At 39.7% G+C, this 19,879-nt stretch overlaps 1 protein-coding gene across 2 annotated transcripts in view; it reads right to left on the bottom strand.

Moving 5' to 3' along the window:
• The window catches only part of ATG10 (autophagy related 10), a 123,333-nt gene that overhangs the window by 19,570 nt on the left and 83,884 nt on the right, over positions 1-19,879 (bottom strand). For both annotated transcript variants that reach the window (XM_024216761.2, XM_029910956.1), the window contains exon 5: positions 10,827-10,924. In XM_024216761.2, coding sequence (XP_024072529.1) covers positions 10,827-10,924 — 98 coding nt within the window. The remainder of the gene's footprint in view (positions 1-10,826; positions 10,925-19,879) is intronic.

Below are 19,879 nucleotides of genomic sequence, written 5' to 3'. Positions count from 1 at the left end.
CCAACTATGTAAAACAAGTAAGGAGGGAAATGGTGATTCTGGGTAGGATTTTCTTAAAAATTCAGCACTGGTCCATCTATTTTCCCACTGAAGTCAGTAGGAGTTGTGTCAGATTAACACTGAGCTTTTTGAAAATCCCACCTTCATTTTTATCTTATATAGTTTAGAATTCTTTTCCCCTAATTTCACATTTATTTTTATAGTATTATTTTGATTAATTAAAATCAAAGACCAATAAGAAATCTCAATTGAAAATGCACAACAAAGATATTTAGGGCCTGATACAAAGCCTACTGAAGTCAAAGGGAGACTCTCAAGTGGTTTCAGTGAGCTTTGGATCAAGCCTTTAGTCTTTACTCATATATTGGGTTTCCATTAGTTAAATTTATCAGTTCAGAACTAGGGTTTCTGCTCAATGTACTGTTATAAAATAGATTAGGACATATTTTTTACTACTAACTACTATTGCTTCTTGGATTGTAAACTCTTCAGGCATGGAACATCTTTTTGTTCAGTTTGTACAGTGACAAGCACAATGGGGCCCTAATTAGTGACTGGGCTCCCAGGTGCAATCACAATACAAATAATAATTTAATTTTGGTGCTGCCAGTTCTTTCAGATGAAACTTCCACTTTCCTCCTACTGCACCAGAAATAAAAAGTTAAGCCAGTGAGGAACTTTCCCCAAAATAAGTCAAAAGTGGAACAAAATGGGCTAAATCTTGAAAAGTATTGTCCACTTGTAGTTCCTATAGCCACAATGAGCGTCCATGATTAATGTGCAAGGGATGCCCTCAGCCTGGTGGACATGACTTGTTCCATGGATACAGGTGCTTTCTCTGAACTTTCAAATATGATGAACAAGATCAAAATTTCTTAGTTCCATGTAAACAAAATTACAAGGCCCCCAGAGCTCCAATGGACTTTCTCAGAAGAGATTAGTAAAGAAAATCTATTGATTCAGATGAAAGGGAGAATAAATTTTGGGGGAAACCAGGCATGGGAGAGATAATTAATTACTTGGGCATTATGGAAGCTTAAAGATCTGTAACTTACAGGACAGGGCTCCTAATTCATCCACTTTTGTTGCAGAAGTGTTAATAATGAAATACAGTATGTGAAATCAATTAAATAAATGAAAGCAAGTTTGTTACAGAAGATAAAGTGTAGAATTTTTTTGAGAATTGTATTAATATTTCAGATAAATTAATCACCATTCCAACAGAGTATCTGAGTTGATGAAGCATGAACTATGTGGAGGAGAAACAGCAGGGACACTATCAGTCCTAGTTCTATTAGCATTAGCATCTATACCTGGTACTTTTATTTTAAGGGTTATACTAGGTGGATCTTTAAGTTAAAGTGGCAGAGTAGCAGAGGTCTTTTACTAGAACATCACATGGAGAACAATGATTTCCCATATTTAAAAATGTATTATAGAGTTTGAAAAATGGTGAACCACACACTACAGGGGAAATAAATTTTGAAGGAAAGTGTTTCTTCAGAGATCACTATTCATAAGCTAGACCATGGAGTTTATCTTTTCTGCATGGCTTTGAAAGAGGGGCCCAGGAAAAAGCAGCTTTGTGAGACCAGCAGAATAAAGGGGGGGGGGGGAAATACAATTGTAGGACACCTTTCACTCTTAAGGCTCTCAAAGTGTTTTAAAAACTTCTGGAAGGGAAACATTGATGGAAGAAGATCTAAACCAAGAGCAGAAGAGCCACCGTGGAGTTATGTGGATTAGCTTTGCTCTGTTTTGGCAAACTATTGTAATGACTGTGGACACCACAATGCCCTGAATGTCAGCATTGTGGTGACAGCAGCTGGTGCACCAAAGTAGATTCTGGGATGCTGAGGAAAAGGCCAGAATCAGGGGAATTTGTCATATACTCACATGTTCTTTTGTTACTTGTTCTGTTGGTGGGAAGGAGCGCCTAGCACGATGCTGTTTTAGTGTAACAGCAGAGGTGTCTGAACAGCTTTTTTAATAATAAAAAAAATCAATAAATTCCACAATCCCCCACTACCTTCATGTTCATGAGTCAGTTCTAAGATTTTTAGACAATTTCTGCAGGACCTTCAAATCATCAAGTGTTTGTCCCAGTTTTATAGGGCAGTTTTTCAACTGTTGAGTCTCCTTCTGCAACAAGGCAAATTGATTTCTATCCTTGGATGTTTGATTTTACATTCCATCATCACTAAACATTGATTAATCCTTAATGCATAAACTCTCTTGTGCTTATGACTGTGTTTCTCAAGGGAAGGTCAGGGTTTATTACAATGTCATACTCTTAAAACAAAAAACACTTGGTTACTGGTGACACACTTGCTACTGATTGCTATCAGCATGCTTCTTCATCAGAATTTTTTTCTTGTTTGTTTTAAAATGGGGGTGGGTGGGATTTTAAGCAAGACCTCCACATGGCAAACAAAATCAGCCATATTGTCCCTTCAACAAAAAATATATTTCTAGAGTTTGGAAAATTTATTACCAGTTTTAATGAATAAGCAATTTCTAAATATTTCTGTATCATCTGAATGGTGTCCAGAGGCCTATGTGAAATTAATGGGTGATCTTAATCCAATTCCTAATGAATAACTGTTTACATCACAAAATCCATTACCAAGTGATACTCTCTGTAAGAGAGGTCAATCAATGAATAAACACGGAGTTCGAACTACTCTGTTGTCCCTAGATGTGGTCCCTCCAGAGTAAGTTTGAGGCATGTTGCCAGGACCGGATGAAAAAACTTGCCCTGTTGATGCCCATCTCTTATCCATTCTGTGTGAAGAGGACTTCAAACTCGAAGGCTGTCATTTTGACACCTCTTCATGAGCGCTAAATTCACTTATAGTTTGAAAAAAATTAAATAAAAAGGATACATAGATAGTTTGGGACATCTTCATTCAAGTTGCTTTGTTTTTAATATGACATTACTTGAATAAAGCCCCATTTGTTTTAAAGTTCAAATGGCTGAGTTATTAATTGAAAATTAGCTACTGGGCATATGCAGTAAACCTTTCAAAACACTTTTTATTGTATGCAACTTTATTTAATTTATAGGGGAAGGTGAACCAGGTACCTTTCAGTTCATGAAATTTCAGGTGAATGTGCATCATGCTGTGAAATCTTCACCATTGCCAGACCGGTTTTCAAAATTGGGTATCTAAATTTTAGGTAGCTAAAACTTGAAGCCACTTGTTTTTAGCACCTCTCAAAATCAGACCACTTTTACATAGGTGCCCAACTTTAGGCACTCAGGTTTGAAAATTCTGTCCATAAGTCTTTAGGAGTTTTATGTCCACTAATAATTTTAAGTTAAGATTGTAAAAGAACTTTGAAGCGAAAGTATATGCATATCAAGAAACAATACAGATAAACAAAAGCTCAAGAAATCTCAACTATGGAAATTAACAATAAAGGAGAGGTGGATACTCTAATACCCTCGCAGTTCAAATAAGTGTATAATTTACAGTGCATTAAAATAACATTAATTCTGCCCCATATTCTCACCCTTCTATCAACATATGGACTGAAACCTATCTCAGCCTCTAATGGAAAGTTAAACTCATTCTGTAGAGAGGACCAAATTTCATTTTAGTTAGAAGTCTGTGGGTCTGGTTGTAAATTTAACTACATATTACCTGTTACGGTTCAGGGCAACTGCATGTGTATTTCCCCTCAGTGGTTCTGCAAGGTCACCATTTCTCAGGCTTTCAAGCTTCCCTGCCATTGCTTTTCTTGTGTGGAGACCCGCCTTTTATTTCTTTCTGACTCGGGTATTTCCAGGCCACAAAATGCCCTGTTTTTACTGTGTTATTTCTGGAGCAGACAGGCTGTTGAAGTACACCGGCTTGCTTTTTCTTCAGAAACTTAACAGTGTGAATGCCCACAGTTATAGATACCACACATCTTTCTTTCTGCAAGCCAACTTTTATTTTTAAAGTAAAAAGCATTACAGAGAAGATATAGTAAAAACATTAAAAGAATCTACATGCCTGCTATAAGCTTACCAGAGATCAGCCCAACTCTCACATGGGCTCTGGTAGGAGCAGTTCTTTAACACCTCACACAAGGTGTTTCTTTCCGGGTTTTAAGTTTTATCACAGCTTTCAGCTCAGAACAAGCATGCAGTTTTATGGAGCCTCAGTAAGCTCAATTTTTCTAGTCCTTCTCTAAGGATTGGGGTTCTCCGTGGACCAGAGGTCCTGTTCATTTGCTCAATTAGGAAGAAGGCCATGAGTCCGTTTAAAACTAGGCTATTTATTTTTTAAAAATTATTGGTTCCTGGAGAATTTAGTTTGAACTAGTAAATGCAAACTTTACTAAGGGATGCCTTTAAAAGGGCTAATAACTGGAGGAATTATAGTAGCATCCCCCTCCTCTTAGAGGAGTTTCATACTATTCCACAATAACACATGCACAACTGCAATTTTAATACAATAAACCCCAATGGTATTAGCCTAATTCAATAAAGTTTAATTTCATTCAATAAAGTTTATTTTAATTCCATAAAGTTTTGTTCAGAGTACAGCAGGACACTATCAGTTTGTTACACTATCCTCAATCCACAGCAGATCTCCTGCTAATGGCAGGTTGTTTCCACAAAGATAAAGGGTAGCATCTGGCCTTTAGATAATTAAACTTTTAGATATTATTGATTATTAGGTGACTGTTTGCTGCACTATGCATCATTCAGTGGTTAAGAGATTCACCGTTATGACCACTGAGATTTCTGCCTTTTATTTCAATTCCTTCTCCATTCAGCTTTCTCTGTATCTGTCCCTTTTGTATGTCTTTGTTTCTCTTCCTCTCCTTCCTCTGAATTTCCCTCCAGGCAGCAACTCCCAGCTTCCCATGCAATAGTGTTCTCTGACCTGTCTCCAATTTTTCAGTATCTTTCTGGTAATGTTGTACTTAGAATTTAATGCAATATTCCAGGTGAGGTCACATCAGAGCCATATGAGGAGGAAGTGTTACCTCTGTACTGTCTGACATGATGTCTCTCTTAGGGTTGTCAATTAATCGCAAAAACAATGAGAGGTCCTTGTGGCACCTTAGAGACTAACACATTTATTTGGGCATAAGCTTTCATGGGCTAGAACCCACTTCATCAGATGTATGGAGTGGAAAATACAGTAGGCAGGTATAAATACATGAAAGGATGGGAGTTGAGGCAACCACAAATATTTTAAATAAATGGTATTCTAATATTGTTTAACAGTGTGATTAAAACTGTGATTAATCACAATTATTATTTTTAATCTCATAAATTGGGATTAATTTTCTTAATCGTTTGACAGCCCTAGTCTCTGTGTATCTACCCAAAACTGCACTGGCCTTTTTTATTGAATATTGCAATGTCAAATGGGTGTCTTTTGCAGCCATCTATCACCGTTATGGTCTTTTTCTTTCTCTGTTTTTTAAGCTTCTCCCTCCACTGAAAATGTTTTTCAGATCATTTTCCCCCGGTTGTATTAGCTTGCATTTTTTCAGGTTGAGTCTCATTTTGTTACCTTCTGCTAATATTTCAAATCTCTCCAGGACCCTTTGTATTATTTCTCTGTCCTTGCTATATTTACAACTCCTTCCAAATTAGCATATCCATCAATGTCACAGACATACTGTTTATTCTCTTCCACTTTATCAATAAAGATATTAAATAAGACTTATTTAGTATGAATCCCAATGGTACCTCTCAAACTGGGAATATAACTAACGGATTTAATAATTAATTTTAAAAAACAATAATGCTAGAAAGAAACAAAATGTAGCACAAAGGAATATTCCTCTGTGATGGAATGAAAATCTGCAGATTTGGTATTCCAAAGGATGACGCTGTAACATTGTCAAGGATGGTTACACATCAAAAAGCAGGTCTGGGATTCTGTTCTGGTTTAAACTCAGATAGAGAATTCAGCTGAGAGAGAGCTGAGGAAAGCTTTGTTTGCTTACAGCTCAAGATAAGTTACAATGGAATTACGTTTGGAGACTCTGAGCTTCAAGGAAGGAATGGATTTCTAGAATCCACTAATCCTAATAAAGATGAGAAGGGACTACTTCCTGAAATATAAGAACTGGAGGGAAATACCGGTATAAGATACCTGTGAAAACACTCAACAAATTAACACTAAACTTTTTAGGATGTAATCATGTGACATCTGCACCTCCATTACTGACTTTAACAGAACCCAAAACTAGAGTTGGCAACAATTCTGAAAAAGCATCAGTAATCCATAAATACTACTTAATTTTCTTGTCATTGCCACATTAAGTCACTTCCAATTCACACAGATCTTACCAGGTGTGCTAAATTGATGTCATTATGAGCCATCAGGAAATACCCACAGAGACCTGTAGCAACATTTAGAAGTTTCGTTAAACAGCTGTGTGTTTGTATAATTGATTTGTATTATTTAAAATGGGAGCAGTTAAAGCAACTTATCTGATGATGTAGAAAAGGGGTGACTGAAAATTCCAGGGAGATTCAGTACGGAAGAAAGCCAATCATTGGAACTTCAGCTGGCAGATTTAAAGATTATTATGAGAGGAAGTGCAATTAAATCATCACAGTTTATCAACTATCTTTATAAAACACTATGCAACTTATCAAGCTAATTTATTTATGAGAAATTAACTAGTTGACTTCTGCCTATTGCAATAAAAAAAACAGGCTAGTCAATAAAAATATTTCAAGATAATTCCTCAGCAAGTGAACATGACTTCCCATAATAAATCTAAAGTAACTGAAATTAGTTTAAAGGTTACCTTAACCATATGCGCCAACATCCTAGTAATTACAGCTATGCTCTTACAGACCTGATTCATATCTCAGATGCTGGTTTCAGATATATGCCTGCATTTAATCACACAGCTTGTAAATCACTGACATTGCAACACATATGTGCAAAGTATTGCAGCAAGATTTTGTAAGACTCCTAGAATATAAGCCCCCAGTGTGTTAAAATGGAGTTAAATCCTAAATGTGTAAAACAAATGAAGCTTGATATGACTTTCTACTACTACTCGTAAACCAACTACAGAATCCAAAATATCAAACTTAGCTCTAGTTCGAATTCAAATGGCATTGTGAACCAGATGTGATTTGCTCAAAAATTTTGTTCATGTTGGAATGGTGAATGGTTTGTAGAATTTTTTATGATTTATCTGAGTACCATGAACTTTCTCGGATTGCTGTTCATGGCATACTGAGAGTTTTCAGTTTGATTTGGTGAGCTAGCAAGTGACATCCACCAAGTGACCTGTGTCCCTAACTAGTTAAATCTATCTCATGTGACCAAGTGCGTCAGCCCAGATAAGCAGACAGGAGACAGAGAAGGGTGCATGTCAGTTCAACTGCCAGATCTAGAAAAGACTTTCTTGTAGTCCTAGCTCCTGTTTTGGTGTGAGACTGGCAGGCAATTGCTTAGTATGTTTATTACCTTCTGTAATTCCTTTGTGAATAGTCTTATTTGTATGGTAGTTTTTTATATTTGGTCTGGCATACCTATCTCCCAGTTTTACAAGGGGAAATGTGTTTGTTACACCAGTGGTAGCTGGCACTAAAAATATGTGAAAGTGTTGGCAACACCACTAACTGCACTGGTTCCTTCCCTCCCAAGTGACTCCCCACTGCCTTGTTATTGTTTTTCAATCAGACCAAAGGAGGTTGGATCACATGTTAATGAGCCCTCAACACTCAGCTTCTCTCTGGATCAATCAAAAATTAACACCACCGCACATAGAAATCTGCTCTTCTTGCAGGCTCTCACTCATAGCCATACCCAGAAAGGAGGGACTCAGCAGGATCAGTACCCCATTTCACAACCAGGGTGCAATTGGAGACTTTGGACCAAGTTCATTACTGCTGTGAAGTGGTGCAACCATGCTGAATTCAATGGAATTCCAGTTTTAAACCAGTGGCAAACTCAGCCTTAGGGAGAAGATATTGCACAGAAAATTAATGAAAGTATAAAACTATTAAAATATATATCCAAAATAATTAGTGGTCTTATTGGTGGGGCTTAGCCCCTAATTGCCAGCAATCCCTGTATCACACTGATGTCTGAATTCCCTTGAGCCATCACCCTGAGGACCATAGTCTGTATTATTCCTGAAAAGAGAGTTAAACTCATTCTGCAATTTCCCCATTTCATAGGAAATCACCTTAGTATTATATTCAATTAATATCTTGCTGCTATAACTGTCTCTGTTTTGCAAAATGGTTTCCCCTGATATTTAAGTTCACTCTGGACATTGGACTAAGATGTAGTGTATTATTCCTGGAGAGGTGCCACAAAGACATTAGCTTCAGTGCAAAGCATATTTTACCAGCCAAAAAGCCTGTTACCACAAGCTTGTGTGTATAAGTGTGTTTCATGCACACCATTTGGTGTTATGTATCTCAGGGCAGTTTTATTTCATTGCTCCTTTACAGGTAAACATCAGCTTTGCTCTTGGCTTCCATTATTCTAATTTTACACAGTACACACATATTCTGTCACTGAAACTTCCTTTATTCTCAGAAACATTTGTATTACGATTTACTCTTCCTATATAGCCGTAGGTGTGGCATACACTGTTCTTTTCACAAAAGAGTTTGATTGTGGCTTTCAGCGACAGCCCACAGGTAGGGGAGGTGTTGAGGTGCAGCAGCTAGGAAGGCACATTGCTTATGGAGTGCACACAGCAGAGGCTTCTGCTACACATTTTTACAGGTTATAGCATGCACTCGTTCTACATGCCAGGACAGCTCTGTTGGAAAGTACAGAGGGTGTAGGGCCTGTTCCATCCCTAGCCCTAAGGGGTTCCTAGCACTGTTGCTGGCATTAGAGTCTCAGGTCCTTGTGCACTGGAAATGCAAGGACTGAGGGTGATCCTAGCTCTGTCAAATAAGCATAAGGGAAGGCTAATTGCATTGTTCTTGCCCAATGCGGAACTAGTCACTATCCAGCTTTAAATGAGGAAAATTTACAATTTGAACCATGATATCCAGTGGAGAAGACCAGTTTATCGGCTACCAGATTTTATTAAACTCTGATTTGCTCATCCTTAGTGTGACCTGTCTATTGCAGACTAAGTAATGCATTGACTACAGGTACTTATTAACAACAGTTGTATTCTGCAAACTCACAGGCAATACCTAGAAGTGCACAACAAACAGCATACATACAATCTCAGTTGGGGTCTCCAAGCACTGCTGTGATACGAAGAATGAGAATAGTTTGGGACTGTGCAAACTTGAACACAGCTCAAATTCCCATGACTGTGCATCTTTTATGAATGTGATTCATTGTTTGTTACTTGTATTATGATAGCATCTAGAGGCCCCAGCTGAGATCAGAACTTCACTGAGCTAGGCACTGTACAAACACAGAGTAAGAGAGAGTCCTTGCCCTGAAGAGTTTACACTTTAAATAGACAAGACAGAAAAAAGGCTGGGGTGGAGGTGGGGATGAGGTAGCAAGTAGTAGTATCCTATTACTACAGTGGGAACTGAGACATGGAAATTCTACAATAATACAGACACTAAATAACATGTCCAAGGTTATATAGGAGGCCTGTGGCAAAGCCAGAAACTGAATCCAGATCTCCTGAGTCCTGCTTAGAGCCTTACCACAAGGTCCATCCTTGTCATGCACAATCTAGACCAGAGGTGGGCAAACTACGACCCACTGGCCATATTCAGCCTGCGGGACCCTCCTGCCCGGCCCCGGAGGCTAGCCCCCGGCCCCTCCCCAGCTGTTCCCCCTTCCCCGCAGCCTCAGCTAACTGCACCGCTGGCGCAATGCTCTGGGTGGCAGGGCTGCGAGCTCCTGGGGCAGCGTAGCTGCAGAGCCTGGCCTAACTCGGTGCTCTGTGCTGCACGGTGGCATGGATGGCTCCAGCCGGGTGGCGCGGCTGTAGCGCTGCCAGCCCCCAGTGCTCCAGGCAGCGCAGTAAGGGGGCAGGGGAGTTCAGGGTGGTGGTCAGGGGCAGGGGTGTGAATAGGGGTCGGGGCGGTCAGAGGGCGGGGAACGGGTTGAATGGGGGCAGAGGTCCTAGGGGGGCAGTCAGGAAAGAGAGGGGGGGTTGGATGGGGCAAGGGTCCCGGGCGGGCAGTCAAGAATGAGAGGAGGGGTTGGATGGGGCGGCGGGGGGGCAGTCAGGGGCAGGGATTCCGGGGGCGGTCAGGGGACAGGGAGCGGTGGGGGGGGGAATGGGGCAGGGGTCCCCGGGCGGGGGGTCCGTCAGGGGGCAAGAAGCAGGGGGGCAGGGCCGGGCCACGCCTGGCTGTTTGGGGAGGCACAGCCTCCCCTAACCGGCCCTCCATACAATTTCTGAAACCCAATGTGGCCCTCAGGCCAAAAAGTTTGCCCGCCCCTGATCTAGACCATTTTCTAGAGGGCAATTATTGGATTTTTGAGAAAAGACCATAACTGTATTGGAACACTAATACTAATTCTAGTGACTTTTATTGCCATTTAAGATATATGTGGTTTGATCACCTTTAGCAGAGGATAGTAAAACAAGTTACAAGTACAGTATTGAGCTACTTTTTCTTTTAAAACACTGACTTCATTAAGTACTGACTTTAAAACACATTAGTCAGCAATAACAGATTATTTGACTAACAAACTAACTTTGTCCTTCAATTTTACAAATTATTAGTTTATTTTAAATCGAAAGTTACACTTCAGTCTTCCTGATAACGTAATTAGTAGCCAACCCATGAATCACTGCACAATACACACAAAGCCTCTTCTATTTTAATCGGTGAATCTAATGCTATCTAGTCTCTTGGTAAATGAATTCCATACTGTAAAAGAATAGTAGCATCTAACCTGTTGTGTAATGGTGTCCCAGGGCCCCTCCAGTAGACGAGCCCGGTAGCATTCATGAACGCCTTCCCAAATTTCATCTAGAGTTAAAGGTCTTCCATCTGTAAAAAGACACATACATACTCTCACAGTGATCTTGTATTAAATATATAGAATGCTTCATATAAATCTGAAAAATACTGATTATCTGAAGATCAAAACAGACATGACAACAGCAAAAACATAACTGGTCAAATTCTGTGCCAGTAATTCCCAAGTAGCACAGCTCAAACCCTGATCTGTATGTGCACTTAAAACTATGCCTGAAACTATCTGCTGCTCAGTTTCCCTACATGTGAAATGGAGAGAATAATTTAGCTAACACACTATAAAAGAGCTGTGAGACTAAATTATGTTTTGTAAAGCTGAACTCCTTGGACAAACGATATATAAGTGCAAAATATTTTTATTATCAAATATTTCACAAATACAAATCATGAATGAGAAACAAAATTCTATAAACAAAAGGTAAATACTTTTTAGTGTTCTACAGACTTTTTCCCCCAACTGTATTCATACAGTATTTACTGTTATGTCCTGGATATTACCTGTGGAGTTAAAATAGAATTATGATATAAGATTAGTGTCAACCACTTTGAAAATAAGCATGTCAATTTTGTATCAATATTTGTTTTTGACAAATAGCAATAGAATATTTTGATCTATTTCCAATAAGTAGCTTCATCTTGGCATTTATCGGGTGTCAGAAGACCATTATCCTGTGATAAATAGTGCTAATCCATTGACATTTTCATGTCTGTAAAATGAACAAGATTTATTCATCCAATTAACATTTGAATGTCATGTTTAGATACAAGTAAAAAACCAACTACCTACAGCCTCTCTTTTATCTTATTTTCTGCACACATTTAGAAAACAGCACTAAATTCTACTCTGACATAAGCATCATACTCCAGTAGCATCAAAACATGTGGCAAATTAAGCATTCGAGGAGCTAACAATATCCAGTAACTATATTTTGCCATCCTCAAGAACATGTGGCTTGTCAGACCAACATGCCCTCTGTGTTGTGATGACAGACTACGGTGGGATAGGTCAACAGTTGACATTAAAGAGAAGTTTGTTAATTTATGCTTCTTAAATTTGTTCTAACTTTGGAAGGATTAATGTATGCTCTTAAATCGCATCCTCTATGCAGCTATTACAAGGCTCCATGGCAACTTATTTTCCACATCTTTCTGCCAAATTGAAGGTACAAATGCAAAATCTAGGATATACTAGATTTGTGATACTCTAGTGTAGGACTTTAATGCACATCTAGGTTTCTATATTGTACTCCCACCCTGGTATCTGTGAATCTTCAATGTGATACTTGAGCACTTTGAGATCCCAAAATCACTGAATAGATTACTCTGATTCTAAATGGATTTACTCTGCTTTAGTATTATGGAGGCACTGGTCGAATATCCATAGTTAAGAATGAGCTGAATTTTGCACTTAAAGCAAGATTTCTACCACTTTATGTATAAAAAAATGCAGCATATCCTCCTCAAAATTACAGCACTTAATCTTTGAGTTATAGAATAAATTTTCTGAGAAATTACAAATCCATTAATTTAACTGAATTAAAATTAATTTTAAAATGTGTCCTTTAAAAAATTTAGCAGCTGATGTCAGTCATGGTTTGGCCCAAAAGATCTCAGTAATGAAAAAACAGACTCTTCAAGCTTCCCATATAATTAACTCACTGAAGTCTTGTGTATAGACTACATTTGAAAAATATTTTTTAGGATTAATGGTCATACTTTGTCATTATTCTACATAACTGAAAGTTTTTCCTTCAGCAGAGACTAAAGAATAACATTCTACTTCAGATAATTCAGCCAAGAATTGTTGTCTATCGGCTGCCATCTCCTATTGCTGGGACTGAAGCCAGAGGCTGTCCTTGGGCACAGATGGCCACTTACTCCATTTTCCTCCACTTACCGTATTCCTCTCTGCCTGCTGACAGTGCAAGGGGCCACTATCTTCCCCAGCTTGTCTGAATTACCATTGGGAACAATGGGAGGTAGTAGCTATTCTGAAAGAGGGCATCTTAACTGAGGGAAGCCTGTGGCCTCAGTCCCACTGATAATAAGAGGAGACGGTGGACATGTGGAAAGAGGAACTTTCAGTAATGAAGAATAATGGTAAAAATTACCATTAATTCTAAATATTTGTTTCATACCCATGGCACCAAGTTTATTCTGGGACAACAAACACTAAAATACTTTAATCATAAACATATATTGTTGTTTCATAGCCTTCACTCTGCTCAGCAGTGATGCTATTTGAATGCCCAAACTGTGCATTTCTGTACCTTAACATATTTTGATTTACATTTAACCTTGTCTGAATTTCCTGCATTGTTTTGTAACAATTATACCATCCCTGTAATGTATTTTACCCTAAATTACTCTTAACCTAAAGTCCATTTTAATGTAGTTCATCTGGGAATTGATAAAGATGGCATAGCTGCAGCTAGCTATTGTTTTCCCCATAAGCTCCTACCTTAATTTACCAGTCTAGGTCTGCTGAATGATAGGACATCTTCCCAATGGTGCCCTAAATCAGCCAGGTGATTCCCCTGGTTTGATCCAGCAGTAACAGGTTATCAAGCATTTAATGGATATGAGGACCATCTGTGTCGGTGGGAAGAATTAGTGCCTGAAAGTCTGGCAATCTTCTCTCATAAATATCTAGACTATGGGAGGATGCAGCATGACTGACCAGAGGATTGTTCTGGTAGAAAGTAACCTGGGAAGGAGGGAGGTGTTTGTAGTCTTATTTTTTCAGTGATGGTGGTAAGGGTGGTAAATAGCAGAAATCTACTCCCAGCAAACATTTGACTAGAGCAGTGTTTTGTGTTGGGAAGTTCACTGGTTTGCATGCACTTGGTCAATTGTTTCGAGTTATTTTTGTTTGCTTGTTTTTGCTATACTAGCTTTACACGCCTTTTACCTAAAGCAAATGCACACAATTTTGTACAAAACACACATCTATATTCTGTGGACACTCCAAGTCCCCCAGGCCCTATGGCTGCCAACGTTCATACATTTAGCAGCCTTATCACATATTCCTGTAGCCCAGCTAGATCTCACACAGCCAACTGGGCAGCAGAAGTAGTCTGTAATTGTTGCTGCTAACCACAAGGGACAGTGTGGCACCTTTGCCTCTTGTGTCCCTACTCCCACTGTTGGATCAGAGCAGGGAAGGTGCAGCCATAAAGAGGAGGTGATGGCAGCCGGAACAGCAAACACAGGGTAGTGGAAGGGAGAGAAGGTCAAGGGCCCAGAGTTGGCCTTAGGTCCTCCAGCGTGCACCCACCTATCCATCCCTGCCACTGCTGCCAAGTTTTGTGCAGCTCCATGTCCTATCCCCACCTTTGCTTTGAGCAGAGTGCATTGACCACAAGTGGAAATTTGTAGTTTAATGAACTAATTCACAAATAATTTATATATAAATAATGTGCATACAATGTCACAGAGTGAAATGAAAAGTGTTTCACACATCAATACTTCTCCTGTGTGTCATACAAGATTTACTGTGCCTTGACAAAACATAGGTGCCATTAAAGTCAAAAAGCCAGCACATGATATGTCAAGAATTTAGAGTTTTAAAAGACTCCAAGATTTTGGTTCAGAACCTGGAGCACATGAGAGTTACTGCTAAAGAAGCACTAACCAATACATCCGCAACAGTGGAGACTGAATGTGGACTCTGACACCTACCCAAAGGAAAATGGGAAAGTTGTCTTGGGAAATGCCCAACCAGGAAACGTTTGAATTTTTTTTTTTTTTTTTTTTTTAGCACAGTCTAAAAGAGGAATAAGCAAAGAGGTGGGAGTTAGGAACTCCCAAATACTACTCCTGTCACTGCCACTAACTCATGATAGTATATGGCCTTGGACAAATCAATTCACCAGACCAGGTATATGAATCTAGATAGACACAAGCAGCAGCAATCGGCACCAAGCTTTTCTTAGGATGGAGGCCTTATTAATCAGAGCCTCAGATCTTCACATTTTACCTCTCTGTGAAATGGGCATAATCAAATTTCTTTGATAAATGTTTTTCCATATTCCAAGGTGGGTTATGCACCCCGATGCCAGAAAGATTCAGGAACATCCAGAAAACAGTAAAGAGCATCCCTTCTTGGCACCGAATGTTTGGAGTCAAGACTATATAAGGGCTGTGCAATTCCAACTGCTTCAGTTTCTTCCTTTCTACAGTTAGAAAGGTTGCTGCAGATGTAAAAATCTTGGCTCCATTCCCAGAGAGCTGAACTGGGGTTCTCCCAAGTTTCTATCATATCTTTTTTTCCTTGTAGTTTAGTTAATTAAGGGTTTTAATTTATTAGACTTCTAGTTAAAGTTTTGTTTTCTTGTTTGGCCTAGTTTGACCCCATGCTTGGCACCAGGAGCATTATGGCTAAGTTGTCTCTTAAAGAACCAGAGAACAAGGTCCTGTTCTCAGAACTGATGTGTGTTGTCTCAGGAAAGCTCACTACCCGAATGGTGTTCAGCGCCCCGAGTATTTACACCTCAGGCCCACAGGCAGCACCAGATTGGACATTAGGAGAAACTTCCTGTCGGGGTGGTTCAGCACGGAATAAATTGCCTAGGGAGGTTGTGGAATTTCCATCATTGGAGATTTTTAAGAGCAGGTTAGACAAACACCTGTCACGGATGGTCTAGATAATACTTAGTCCTGCCTTGAGTGCAGTCCTACAATTCTAAGCTTGCCTTATGATAGTGGCCTTACAAACCAGAAGCTCCTAAGAGAATTAGAGTGCAATCTCCACTACATTCCTGTCATAGTTTCAGGGTAATTGCACCTGTAATCCCCCTCCATGGTCCCTTGAAGGCACCTACTTAAAGGCTTCTGGCTCCCAACTGTCCCCACTCTTGGGTGTAGACTCGCGTCTATCTCCCTCCTGACTGAGGTTTTTAAGACTGTGCAGCTCCCTGCCTTATGCTGTGATATTCTCAGCAAGCCAGGCTGCTTGAAAAGGCCAGCATATGCGCTTTGCTTTCTCTTCAAAGGGTATGAACAACATAAATGCCAGCAATTATAAGTTACCACACAGCTCTTTATAAGTAAGTACATTTATTCTAAAGGTGAAAGCATTACCAAGAAAACACATTAAAAACAATAAAAGAACCTACAATTCTAAAAAGCTTATCAGAGGTCACCTTGACTCCAACCCATGGGTTCTGGTAGGTGTCAGTCTTTCAAAACCCACAAGTGGGTTCTCCTCATGGTTAGAAGTTCATAACTGCCTTAGATTCAGAACCAGAACCCAGGCTGGCCAGTTCAGCCATTTCTTTATATGGTTTGGGCCTTTGATCTCCAATCCCTGGGATCAGGTAATCAGCAGACAAAAACCCTCTCCTCAGGGCATAGCTTCGGAAGGCTCGATTTTTGCCTAACCAGAGGTGAGGAATTTGCATTAACCTCTCCCTGGTGTTCCCCAGGAAATCCACTTCACACTTATTGTCCAAAATGTCCATTCTTGTCTGGCACATTTTCAATGTAGTCCTTTGAACTACCACGCCTCACATCACATCTTCTGCCTAGAGAGATTACCTACAGTCCCGGCCCACAATAATACATAAGCTATTCATTTAATACAAAGGACCCAAAAGATACTTAAACTTAATTCAATAAGGTCTCCCAAGAATGTGGCAGGACATAGCCATATCTGTCACAATCCCACCAATTCTCCTTTTTCACCGCTAGCCAGCATCTGTGACTCCTCCTCTGGCTGTGAGGAGGAAGAAGTGGTGGGTGACTTGCTTCATTCTTTTCCTGAAGATCAGGAGTGATAACCATGTCCACACGCTACATCCGCATAACCACAAGATTATGACCAGCTTCAGGAGCTGTTGGAATGTATGGAAGATTCCTTGGAGTCAGAAAAAGAACAGGAGTACTTGTGGCACCTTAGAGACTAACAAATTTATTAGAGCATAAGCTTTCGTGGGCTACAACCCACTTTGTCGGAAAGCTTATGCTCTAATAAATTTGTTAGTCTCTAAGGTGCCACAAGTACTCCTGTTCTTTTTGCGGATACAGACTAACACGGCTGCTACTCTGAAACTTGGAGCCAGAGACCATTACAGTCCATAGAAATACATCACCTTGAAGGCTAAAGGAAAAGGAAAGTTACTCTTTTGATTAATGCAGGGTTACTAGACCCAGCCCAGGACTTCTGGTTCATGCCAGCATCCAAGAAGGCTGACTGCTTACACAAGCTGTCTCAATGAAATCTAATAGGCTACATCAAATACTTCAACAAGGATTCCTGTATTTCTTCAGCTATCCTACTCTTGGATCTTTGGTAGTCTCAGCAGCTAGGGAGAAGATGAAGGACTTCCATTGGAAAAAGGCAATGAAGAAGGTTGAATTTGGGGGAAGGAAAGTATATTACTCTGGGACTCCAGGGATGTCTCCTGCTACCAAGCTGTAATGGTTCTATACCAGTTTCATCTTTGGGAACGCACGCTTTCACTGCTGGACCTTTTGCCAGAGGTGCAGCAGGAGTCAGTGAAGGACTGTTTCAGAGGGATATGTGATGCCTAAGAACTTTCTCCTTGTGTTCTACGATGCTTCTAACATATCTGTTAGAACAAGGGCATCAGGCATCACATTTAGTCATTATTCACAGATGAAGTCTTTGCCCTCACTAAGGCATAAAGGTCTTTCCTGTAAATTGACCCTCAAAGTCTACAAAAAGTTTAGATATCGTCCCTAAATGTTTTCATTCTATGCAAATTCAAGTCCTTCTGACATGTAGGGTAATGTAGTTTAATTTTCCCTGGATAAGGAGGAGATTTCAGGAAGAATTCTAGGAGACGGTCAGTTTCAGGTAGGTATAAAGTTTGGATGAGGATAAAGAACAACTTTGACCCTGTGAAATACACTGAAGGGAGAATCAGCCATTAATGTCTGCAGCTCATTCGCTCTTCTTGTACATGCGAATTAAAGCCAGACAAAGATGTTGCCACTGACCATGAGGCTCTCAAAGCTGCCAGCCAAGAACAGTTGAGAATCTTAATGGAACAGTTCAAGAAACAATTTCTTGGGGAGCCTTTTTTCCCTTTAGGGTGCAGCCAGAGACTGACTGAGTAACTCCGTTCAAGCTGGAATCTTATACAATAGGAGAAATGAAGGATGTAATTGTTCTAGAACAGTTTTTTTTTAAATAGTGTGCCTGGGAGGGTGCAGACTTGGGTGTGCTGGCACCAGTCATTTTTATAACAGACAATGTAAGGAAGTGCTCATGAATATTGTAAAATATACAAAGCTATTTAGTCTGGTTGAACAGAGGAATTATTATTTCCTAGGCTGGCCTACAGGTCTAATGGCCGCTTAAAATATTGCAGTGCGGAATCTGAGTTTGGGATTCCAGTTTAGCCCTTTCCTGTGGGAGCCTGATGATCAAAGTCCCTAGAAGGGTCACAGCTCACATATATCTCTTGCAATCCACTCTCATTAATGTAAAGAGAGATACAAACAGGTTTCAATGGAAACCATGCACAGCCCACCTACTCCAGAGAATCCTAGCAATGCAGGATATTTGGGATGTACTATACCAAAAAGGGGAGAAATGAAGGATCCCAGGGAACTCCAGAGGAGACAAAATAATTTTCTAACAATGATTCTAACACAAGGGAAGTTCCAAAATATTTCAAACACCAAGATTTTAGTTTGTTAAGACCAATTTTACATTTACATTTTTGCAAGTTAAAAATTAAATTAAAAAAGAGTGAACTGGCCTAATAACATGATCCTGTTTCCAGATTTAGGGTCCCTGTAGCCCTGGGCCTGGAGAACTTTGGACCACATAGGGGAGAGAGAGAGTCGGAAAGAACTGCTCTTACCACCTAATATATATGCAATAATAACAATTTACAGAGTTGCCAAATTTCATATGTTGTAAGCAGATAAATAATGAATTCATAGAATATCAGGGTTGGAAAGGACCTCAGGAGATCATCTAGTCCAACCCCCTGTCCAAAGTAGGACTAATCCCCAGATAGATTTTTGCCCTAGATCCCTAAATGGTCCTCTCAAGGATTGAACTCGCAACCCTGGGTTTAGCAAGCCAATGCTCAAACCACCGAGCTGATGTAGGTCTGAGTATGGGGTGTTCTCCCACCCACTCAGCAAACAGAAAAGCTGAACAATAGTGGCTGTCAGAAGAAAAAGGGGCAAAGGGTTATCAAGGGAAGAATAGTAGCATCATAATGAAAAGGCAAAAGTGGAGACCAGGCAAGGCAAAGGAGAAAGCTTGCTCAGATGTCTGTCATAAATAGTGATCTGTATAGTCTGAAAAAGTCATATTGGGGGGTTTGGATAGCACGAGGCAGTAAGTAGATAATCTGTATCAAAGGAAGGATTTCCAATATCCAAAAAACTATGCTATACAGAATGAAAATAAGAGATTTAGTACTAATAGAATATTCTTCTGGAAAAAAAAGAGTTGGATGCCAGTATTTGTATCCTCCTCTCTTCAAGCCAGTAACCAAAAGAAAAATGTTAATAAGGATATAAAGAGACTCCAGATGACTCCAGAAATTCTCAAAAAACCCATAATTTTCCACTGTGAAAGATTCCCAAGAAGTGTGTTAAAAACATAATTATACTTGTAGGAACAATTACAGTTCTGTACTGCAAGGGGAGCTGTTGGCACATAATACTAAGATTGTGCATTAGCTCATCCACCAGCTTCTGTAATATCCACTTCCAGCTATAAGAAGTCATGTTTCAACACCTCCGATTCCCTGATGCTGACAAGCTAAACAACTTGTTTTGTCTCTGGGAGCTCTTCTCTGGTGATTAACTGCTTATAGTGAATACTAATTATATGAAAGTACAGTACTATAGAAATACTGTTTCCTCTACCTGCAGCATCACCATTCTCTTACACAGAGAAGGTATACTGTTAATTCAACTAAAACCAAGAAGATGACATTTTTCAGCACCACAAATAAATTAATCAGCCTCTTACTA

Source organism: Terrapene carolina, unplaced genomic scaffold, assembly GCF_002925995.2.
Source record: "Terrapene carolina triunguis isolate 2854851 unplaced genomic scaffold, T_m_triunguis-2.0 Scaffold69, whole genome shotgun sequence".
Lineage (NCBI taxonomy): Eukaryota > Metazoa > Chordata > Testudines > Emydidae > Terrapene > Terrapene triunguis.
This window is presented reverse-complemented; position numbering and strand designations above follow the sequence as displayed.